Below are 10,398 nucleotides of genomic sequence, written 5' to 3' on the forward strand. Positions count from 1 at the left end.
GTTGATGAAGATGGTACCGATGCCCTCACTGGAGGGGGTGGAGTCCACTGGAGGCGATTCCGACAGCGTTTCCCCCTCCGATCTCCGCTGGCGGTGGCCTGCTGACTCTCTATTTATGTGTTTTTGATCTACGTCGATGTCGCCTCGACGAAACCCCCCGGGGTGGTATATATACTCCCTCCGTCTCTAGGCTTAGGGCGTAAAAAGATGGACGCTGCGATTAAGGTAACCCGCGCATGCAGTTTACTTTGCACCCTTGCCCCTCATAAATCGCTAGCAACGTCCTCCTTTTTTCCGCTCTCTTTCCTCACGTAGCTGCAGCAGACTCCTCGGTAACTTTCATATGATGCATGCACGAATATACAACCAATCAATGAGCGGTTTTAGAGGAGATTAATTGGAAAAGCAGTTAATTCAGCGTGAAGAGAGGAGTAAACTGCATGCGCATGCTACGGCTGAGCCAATCATCTCCTTGTTTTTAGCACGCTGGAAACAGACCCTAGGGGTACCATCGGCAGGAACGGATCAATTTTCAACCCGCGCCTTATGCTTTGATGTAAAATCGAATTTTTTTTACGCCTTAAGCTTAGAGACGGAGGGAGTAGTAGTTTTTAGGGCAAAACAAGTCGGTTCGCGAAAAGATGAGGCGAAACGGACGCTCGAGGGTTGAAAGGGGCCAGGTGGCGCGGCCAGAGGGGGAGGCCGCGCCACCCTCTCTCTTTCCCAACCCATTGACTCCCTGGTGACCCACTTTAGCTCATTTTGTTCGTCTCAAAAATTTCGAAGCGTGGCCCCTAACCTTGCCTTTTTTTTGAGTTCCATAGGTCGTGGAAAGTCAAAAACACTAAAAAATGGCATTTTCTGCCAAACAGAATTAAAATCGGAAGAGAGGGGATTGTTTAGAAAATCCCCTAAAACATCATAAATCATGGGAATAATATTATATAAGATTCAAATATGAGGTAATATGTTGCAATAAAGTCCAAAGTTCATATATGCATTTTACACGCATCACGCGTCCCAAAAAACTTTGGAAGCCATTTGAGAAACGCGACTAGAGATGCTCTTATAGCCAGCGAAGAACGGAGCTAGACTTGATGAAGAACACATCGCTTCATCGAGGGGCAGCAAGGATACCTCATTGCACGTGCAAACAAATTTGAGCATCTCCAACAGAAGCGCTATTTTAGCTCGCGCTATATTGCGTTTATAGTGGCATTTTTAGGTATAAAGTGCACGCTAAAAATTTGCGCTTCGCCGGAAGCTATATTTTGCGGCGCGGCAAAACAGAGCTCCACCAGGCGCTGCATTTTACAACACGCTTCCACGACAAACACAAAACACACCCAACTATGCAATTGAGAAGATCAAACAAACACAATAAAATCAATAAAAAGGAACATCAAATAGTAGATAGGATTTATATTACACAATAGTTCAAACAAACACATTTATACTACAAAAAAAGCGAACATCAAATAGAACGCAATAATTAAAACTACTAAAATGCTCTGAGATGACGACGACACCGATGGCTCCGACTAATCGGAGTCCTAGTGGAAGCCGGAGGAGTCCTCCGTTGAGGATGGCACCGGCTTTGACGACGACAGGTTGATCCGGCGCGGGTCGTCGGGAGTAATCGTAGGATTCTCCAGCTGCGCGGGGATGAACCCACGACGATGTGCCTTGACAAGCCTCCTCTCGCGGCGGCTCTGGCGCTTGTTCTCCGCCCTCTGCGCGGCATCGGCGAGGATGGCCTGCTCGACGCGGATGTGACGCGTGGAGAAGGTGGAAGTTTTAGCGGCGGCTGAGTGCACGCCTCGCAGGTAACTTTTTCCGCGCACGCTAACGCCCGAGCGGTATATATGACGCGGAGGATAGCGCAAAATAGCGCGCTGTAAAATTTTTCGCGCGCTATTTTACGACGTCTGCTGGAGATGCATTTTCGCTTCCAAACGAGTTAAAATAGTGGTTTTTCTCGCGCCACACTTTTTTTGCGTGTGTGTTGGAGAGGAACAATTAAGAGCATCTCTAGCAGAGCCTCTGAAAGTGCAAACCAAAAAACTCGAGTTCAGTCTTCCGAAAACGTGTTTACGAGTCGCAAAACGATTGGTGCAAAACATACCTTATAAACTAAAACTGAAAAACGAAATATTCGAAAAATCATCATCTTCTCGCAAGAACTATGCGTGCAGCTACCTAAATCTCTCCCCGGGCCGCTGCCGCCCAAGCAGCAAAACGGAATATTCAGCAGCCACGAATTTCAAGGAGCAAAGCACAGCTGGCGTAAATTTCAAGCAACGAAGCACAACGCCGCGAATTTCAAGGCAAAGCAGCTAGTACATGCGCGTGTGCGCATCTGCCTGAAGCATGAAGTAGCTAAGACTGCTCATGGTGGGAGTAACTTAGCTAGTAACATCACACAACCCAAGGTATTTTGGTAACATGGCATGGCAATAAATGAAGAAAGAGAGTGAGGTGGTAACTAGCTATGTTACCATAACATCACACATCCCAAGACACAATGAGTTTACAACATAGTAAATGACACAATGCATGACACCACATATAAGTTACTACCCACTATGGATGTAGTAACTTAGACTAGTAACATATGCATGTTACTAGTCTAAGTTACTCCCCACTATGACTAACCTAATACATGCGCGTGTGTGCATCTGCGTGAAGCCGATTCCACGAGATTCCACGAGATCTAGCTATGCGAACCGCTCGATTGATAATCGGAATTAGTACCACCACCCAGCTAGCTATGGAATTGATTGATATTCGCCGAGAATTAACATACACATGGTTGGAATTGGAGCGAACTAACAGAATATTTGATCGACGATGCACAATTTTAGCAAAGCAGCAAGAAATCGGCGGCTGGAGACGGTTGTACGGACATCGGCGCTGGAGAAATCCGTTCAGTTTTGGACCTGTAAGGTACCCATGACCCGCGTACCCGCCGGGTAAAAACCCAATAGGAATACGGGTATGGGACAAAATATTACCCATGGGTTTGTAAACGGGAAAATACCATACCCATCGGGTAGAGCGGGTACGGGTATGGGATTGTACAACCCATACCCGCGTACCCATTTACCCATATAAATTTGACAAGTGGGCAGCCGTAATGTTTTGAACTACTTAATTTTCCCCTAACTGCGCCTTCACATTGCTTGGTTGAACATCACGCTTCCTGATCTGACAACCGCTGGTAGGTTAGTGAGGATTAGACCACTATTTAGAATCGCTTTACCTCATTTCATATTTTTGTGAACAACTTGATATGTTGTAAGTGCGAGTATTTTTTACCCGCGGGTACCCATTTACCCTGCCGGGTAACGGGTATGGGAAAAACTTGGACCCGTTCGCGGGTATGGGTATGGGTAACGGGTAAGATTGAAAGTGATGGGTACGGGTATGGGATGGCTCTACCCGTACCCATACCCTGCGGGTGCCATCTGTAAACTACCCTTCAGTCTGTATTAATAGGGATCGAGTGTGAAATTTTTCGGACCCCTGAAAAAGTTTTTCAGACCGAAGCGAGTTCAGTCTCTTTTTTGCCTTAATTTTAACTCGAATCCGTAAATCGACCGTAAAAATACGTTTCCAGGTGATTTACGAGTTGTGTTAAAGTTGCTCAGGCCAGGTCAATTTTGGAGAGATCCGTCAATTTGAGCGGCGTGCGGCGTACCGACCAACGTGGTGCAGCGGTTCTCCTCTCTTCCGCGTGTTTATTTTCCCACCAAACAAAAGCAAAAATGAGCTGTGGCCAAGTGCACAGCTGCCTCCGCCCCGCGGCCTACCCCACGCACGCGGCAATCCCGCCTCCACGTCAGCTCCACCTCCGCCCATCTGCCGGAGAGGGAGGACCGCGCCCGCCCACGTCCGCCTCGCGGCATCCGATGGCGGCGGCGCCACTGGCGCACGCCTCCCGCGCATCGGCATCTGTAAGTACTCCCCGTGCTCCACTTTCGCCTAGCACTCTCTGTTTCCGGTCTCACCCCCGACGTAGAACTAGAAGCACTGCTCCTTTTGACCTCGTTCATTGATCGTTGGCATATCTCTGCTGTGGGTGGATCTCGGTTTGTCGATTCGCGTATTTCAGTTTAACTGAGGTTAAAAATGCTTAGGTGACCCAGTCTGGATCAGCCCAAACTGGTACGGGACAATGGGAGCTGTTAAGTAGCACTTGGTCGGAATTTAACCTTAGAAGGACCACATTAGCAACATTTTAGTGCTGGGAAGTTTAGGCACACACACCCTATTCTGATGCAAATGCAAAAATAGCTACAGAGTCTGACGACTTGTTATTTTGAGGAGGTGGAGATTCATAATCATACCTCAGGTTCCCTTTCATTTCATACACACAAATATACCAATTTTTTTTTTGGCCTGAACCTGCCAAGGTGCTGCTCATGAGTTGCAAAACCTTTTCCTTTGTATGTGGGCAATTGTACGGAAGCAAGACATTTTGTGACTTGTATTGAATAAATAGACCCTCAACTTATTATCATGGTGCTATCGCAATTTAGATTTGTTGAAACCATTTTCAGGTTATAGTATTTGTTGGCAGGGGCGGAGACAGGGGGGGGGGCGAGCAGGGGCTAGACCCCCCCCCCCCCAATGTGTCGCCCCCCTCAATGTTTAACAGTAGCAATATTGGTATATGTACGCTAGTGGCCGGAGTTGATACATGATTAGCTAGCCCATGTCTTAGCTAATTCAGATGTGGACCAATAAATTATAGCCCATCTTTCAATCGTGTTTCTCAGATCAATCTGCAGCTAGCTGGCCCTTAGGTATACGATCGATGGGAATTGGATGCATAGATGATCAATCGATCGTGTACCTCCCCTTCTAGGGCGTCGCCTGCCGCCGCCCGGCTCTAGTCGTCTACATATGCCTCCGCACCTGAGATCAGACCTGAGATCGCCTGAGCGCCTCGCTGCTAGCGGCTCCGGCGCTTCATACAGCGCGGCCGCCGACAACGACCAATGTGCAATCTGTGATTAATCTCTCGGGCCTATGTTAGTCAGAGATAATGTCTATATACCTATGGTATGCTATAATTCTTGCCAATAGGTAGTCTTTTGTTTGATCAATGGAAAATAAATATCGATGTGTACCTGCCTGAGGTTGGAAGACAAAAGCAATAAAAGAATTGGAAATACAATTTATTTTTCAAGGAATTAATGATACACAAAATTAAGAGAAAGATAAAAACAATTGGTCACATTTTGGGTATTGATGCAATACTTAAAATATCATATATCATGTAAATCTTCTACGTCATTCACTCCCATAATTTTTTTTTTCTTCCATACCATTCACTTCTGTAATTTTTTTTTATGCCGTTAGTTCGTTGTTGTCTTCCTCGCCCCCCCTATAGTCAAATCCTGGCTCCACCCCTGTTTGTTGGTCACATAGAAATGCGATAACTTGGGTGTATCTAATTGTGCTCTTTTTTCTAGTGTTCAATCCTGAGTCTAATTATACGACTTGCATGTGTAATGCAATTCAGATAATTGCAGGTTTCGGAAGTGCTCTGCGAGGAGTACCCAAAGGCAAGTTGGTTCAGAGAACTTCCTATTCTGGGGCAATTGGGCTAATCTTATTTTCGCACTAACTAATTGTAACCAATTACATCTCAGGATTTTGTCCTCATTTATGCAATGTCCAAGCATCAGTATATAATGGATTTATTCATCGGAAGAAAAGCCTTCTTACATTGGGATGTTCTTTTCGTTCCATTCAAGCAAGAAATAACCACTCGTCAGCTGTCACACCCAAAGATTACTGTGAAACTTACATCCAGTTTTTAAGGGACAAACGGATTGTTCCTGATTCAGATCCTCCAAACTCTAAGGATGTGGACCTACTGTACAGGTTTATAGATAAGAGGTGAAAATCTGGATTGAACTTCCTTGTCAAGTTCTTGGTCTACGTTTGAAATGAAATGAGCTTAATTATCTGTTACCTGTCTCAGCAATAAGCTCATGGTATTAACTGGAGCAGGAATGAGCACTGAGTCAGGAATTCCTGATTATAGGAGGTACATATATGATTATATTTCTGAATCTCTTCTGGAACCATATCAGCTGCCTTACCAGTCTTGTTTTGTGGCAGTCCTAATGGAGCATACAGTTCTGGTTTTAAACCACTTACTCATCAGGTGCGTGAGTCTTTACTCCCTTGCTATTTAATTGCCAATGATTAATATAGGTGGACATAGAATTTTGTCCTTCTTAGGAAGTTATTTTGAAAGGGAAGTATCCCAAGACGAATTATTGAACTGTGTGGCCTGGTCTTTTGATCTTCACTTTGAGTCCTAAAGTTAAAAATGCCGCTTCTTCTACATTTGTTGGCAACTTAGACATGCATTATCCATGTGAAATCTCATCATTAAGGCCACCTGACATCGGTTGCTTCTTCCTTTACCATCAAGGAACTTACAAAATAGTCTCATGTGTTTCCACAGTCTTGACTAAAAACAGATTGGGTCTGAAAATCAACTCTCCTAAAGAAACCATTGACAAAATGCTTCCACCATTAAGAAATACTATTGGATCTATCTAGGTATCATCCAACTCTTTTTCTCGAGAAACTGACAGTAGCATTGCCATTCAACTAAGGGGAAAATAGAATCTTAATTACAACCAGGCTTGTTTTTGTGAGGAGCAAGTCACAAAAGCCCCAGGTCTCACACATGAACTACTCCCAAATGGTTGCACTACTCATACTACAAAAGATATGTATCCAAATGGGGATTGGCGCAATCTCAAGGCAGTTAGCATATTTTGCATTGAAGATGTGGAGTCTCCTCTCCTTTCAAGTGTTCAACATGACATATATTAGATCTCCGCTATTGGCTTGCCATTTGTCATTCGCCTAGACATCATGGAGCAATAGCGAGGGGAAAGGCTACCAAGAAATTGGACCGTGTAGTCACTGGAAGCCCTCCACTTCTAGATGATGGAGTCAGTTCGATTATTGTCCAGATCCTCGTCATGAACAGAGTCTAGAGGTCAATGAACTCTCAGAGCTGCAAGTTCAAACCAGACGCAACAGTAATCCATCTTTCCAACAGATCTAACTGCACGGTCCTGTTTTACACTTTGTTTTACATTTTTTCTCAGTTTTCCTTTCTGGTGGTCACATTTGCCAACTTACATTAGGAAATATGCTAATAGTTCTTAATGCTCTTTCCATTTGTCCACGCCAACTTACCAATGGTTATGTTATCATTCTCCACTGTCCCTTTGAACAAAATAGGAGTTTGTTCGCTCTATTCGAGCCCGACGTCGCTACTGGGCTAGGAGCTATGCTGGATGGAGAAGGTTCACGAGAGCACAACCAAATACAGCTCACTATGCTCTCGCTTCACTAGAAAGAGTTGGCCGTGTTCACTCGATGGTTACTCAGAATGTGGATAGGTAGTGAGCTGGGTTTGTATTATGGTTAATTGGGAGTTACTATGCAGCTTATTTTTTACCATCACTTTGTGTATGAGTATTTTAGGTTGCATCACCGTGCTGGTAGTAAGCCAATTGAGTTGCATGGAAGTGTATATGAGGTAATTTGCTTAGATTGTGGTACATCCATCAGCCGAGAGTCATTCCAAGAACAAGTGAAGGACCTCAACCCAAAGGTTTGTCCATTTGGTACTGGTTATTTTTTTTTTCCTTAAAACTGTGGTTCATTATATAAGTGGTAACTGTGTAAGGTTTAATAAGAAAACAAAATATAAAAAGTGTCATTTCTGTCTGGGGAAGGTGTTAGTGGCAAGCCTTACCCTCACAAAGTGCAATGTGAGGAGACCGCGACTCGAACCTGGGACCTCTCGGTCCCAGGCGGTGAGGCTCTACCGCTACACCAGGCCTGCCCTTCAATTATTTAGATGTTACTATTGTTAGAAATATCAAGCTTGACCACCAAGCCACTCATGTATGTACAGGGCTGATGCTTCTTGAACAGCACTGTTTGTGTTTTCCTGTCGTGACTATATTTGTTTTTCTTTCCTTTGTTTTGGCCTCTGTTGCTGAGTTGTCAAGTACTCAAGTGTTATAAATACTTCCAAAAAAAAAATCTGCGTTTTCTAGCAGCCTAATTTGGATTATGATTTCAGTAATTCTGTGGACTGAGCGGTATATTGTGTGCTGCAGTGGGCTCTAGCTGTTGACAGTTTGGAAGAGGGCCAACCTGGCTCAGGCAAAAGTTTTGGAATGCAGCAGCGGCCTGATGGTGATATTGAGATTGATGAGAAATTTTGGGAGCAAGATTTTGACATTCCTTGTTGCACTCAATGTGGTGGAGTGCTAAAACCTGATGTACGGATCTTTTTTCTGTATCTTTCTGTGACTAGTTTTTTTTTTATCTAACATAAACTATGGAGTTGTTATCTGATCTCTTTGCAATTTGTATAACTAGAAAGTAATGTGCTGAGTACTAAATCTATATACCATTCCACTATACGGCTTTCTTTCCTAAGCCCTATAATTTTAATACCATCTCTGATCCAAATTAGTTGTCACAGGTTCAATGAACCTAGAAAAGATTTAGGCAACAATTAATTTGGATCAGAGGCAAGTCATTTTTCTAAAAACTCTTTTAAGGCATAAGTATTAAAATGTATACACACTTTTAAATGTGTTATTATTTTGTTTGAAGGTTGTGATGTTTGGTGATAATGTTCCTCAAGAGAGAGCTGATAATGCTAAGGAGGCTGCAAGAAACTGTGATGCTCTTCTCGTGGTTGGTTCAGCTGTAATGACAATGTCTGCTTTTAGGCTGGCAAGGTATTACTGAAAATATTGTTTAATCAGTTCCTTAATATTGTCCATAGCTAGCTATTTTATGTGCTGGTATTTCTTGGTTTTGTGTTAAATCTTTCAAACTGGATTAAGTTGTGTTCTTGTTGATTATGGCAACATCAAATTGCTCACAAATCTCAATCACAGGCTTGCACATGAAGCAAATGCACCAATAGCCGCGATCAACATTGGGGACACGAGGGCTGATAGCATTCTATCTTTGAAAATTAATGCGAGATGTGGGGAGGTTCGTATCTCGTACCTTTGCCTTTGTACTGCAGCAGATGACTTACTTCATTTTTTGTTCGGTGTGTTGCATTGCAACCATGTTCTTCAGATACTGCCTAGAATACTTCAGGTGGGAAGCCTAGCTGTACCAAGTGTGAGCTGATCATTTGATGTTTCCAGTCATCGTCTTCTTTGTTAGTGACAGTCTCCACAAGAACAATGTTTGGAGAAATAGATCATGAGGGAAGAACACAGGTGAGACATATGTAACTATGGATATGACACCTGGTTAGTGTAATCTGGTAGTGGTTGTTGTAAGTGCAAGCAAACATGTATCAATAGTGTACATGTAACTTAAGCGTACATACTGACTAACAGGTTGAGGCAAAACAGAGTGCAAGAAGCTTTTGGAGTGATGTTTTGTTCGTATGTATCCAGGAAAATAATATCCAAGGCGATCGTCGGAATACTGGTTTTTTTTGATGATTTTTGGAACCCATGTTAGAGTAGTATATCCCTGTCTAGCATGTTGGTTCTTCGGCTTTTCTGCTATTGTTGTATGGGCTTTGCCCTTTTGCTTCTCCTTCTTAATATATCACATGCACCTCTCCTCCATGGTTCGAAGAAAAAAAAGAACACATGTTAAGAGTGTGTTCTTAGAGGAAAAGCGCAGGGCCTGCTTTTTATAGATCTCACAAAGAGTACACTGGGAGCACCAGTTTAGGAGCTGCGAGTTCGAAACAAGAAAGGAAACAGCCACCTGCCGTCTAAGGTAAAAGAAAGACTAGCCCAGGCAGGAGCCAGACTGAGAGCCCGACCTAGCGATCCAAAACACAAACTACAGCCAGACTAGCCAATCCTCCGAGGGCCAGAAGAAACCAGATGGAATTTCTTCAGGCTCTCTACCGGTTCCTCCCATTTCGCTTCACACTTTGCCGGCAACACTAGTGTCCTGTGTCCACTGCGAGAGAAAGAAGATCATTTCGAAAACATTGTTAGGCACGGAAGAGCATGGTTTATGGTTGATGACCAAATCAACACCCTCTTCATGCGCAACATCAGCACGTCCGAGCTCACCAGCAGAGTGGACAGGAAGAGACCAACCGCTACAGGTGTGTCTTGGGATTTTAGGAGAAGATGCGAAGCGAAAGAGAGCTTTGAGGAGCGAAGATTCCTTCTATAGTAGAATAAGATGAGGGCATAAATCATTACCGAGTAGAACCGGGGTGATGTGGAAGGGGGAGATCTTGCGATCAACAATATCATGGCCCAGCGTGATAGGAGGTGACGCTTCAGCTCGGAGCGGTGGAGCTTCGCCGGTGGTGATTGTTAGACAACATAGTTTGTATTG

The 10,398-nt window shown here is 44.0% G+C and overlaps 1 protein-coding gene across 1 annotated transcript; it reads left to right on the forward strand.

Moving 5' to 3' along the window:
* Positions 1-3,878: 3,878 nt before the first annotated feature.
* Positions 3,879-9,516, forward strand: LOC124652278 (NAD-dependent protein deacylase SRT2-like). The gene is made up of 11 exons (XM_047191296.1): positions 3,879-3,956; positions 5,531-5,573; positions 5,661-5,910; positions 5,996-6,061; positions 6,136-6,181; positions 7,282-7,442; positions 7,528-7,657; positions 8,172-8,336; positions 8,677-8,804; positions 8,967-9,066; positions 9,157-9,516. Exons 1-11 carry the CDS (start codon positions 3,912-3,914, stop codon positions 9,208-9,210), a joined length of 1,188 nt encoding a protein of 395 aa, XP_047047252.1. The 5' UTR covers positions 3,879-3,911; the 3' UTR covers positions 9,211-9,516.
* The last annotated feature ends 882 nt before the right edge of the window (positions 9,517-10,398 follow it).

The sequence above is a fragment of the Lolium rigidum genome, chromosome 5, assembly GCF_022539505.1.
Source record: "Lolium rigidum isolate FL_2022 chromosome 5, APGP_CSIRO_Lrig_0.1, whole genome shotgun sequence".
In the NCBI taxonomy this organism is placed as follows: domain Eukaryota; kingdom Viridiplantae; phylum Streptophyta; class Magnoliopsida; order Poales; family Poaceae; genus Lolium; species Lolium rigidum.

Bases quoted from the DNA above. Each gene is read 5' to 3' on its own strand.
- LOC124652278 (XM_047191296.1), top strand. From the start codon at position 3,912: ATGGCGGCGGCGCCACTGGCGCACGCCTCCCGCGCATCGGCATCT. The intron at 7,658-8,171 runs GTTTGTCCATTT...TGTGTGCTGCAG, and splicing joins TGAAGGACCTCAACCCAAAG to TGGGCTCTAGCTGTTGACAG. The intron at 8,337-8,676 runs GTACGGATCTTT...TTTTGTTTGAAG, and splicing joins GTGGAGTGCTAAAACCTGAT to GTTGTGATGTTTGGTGATAA.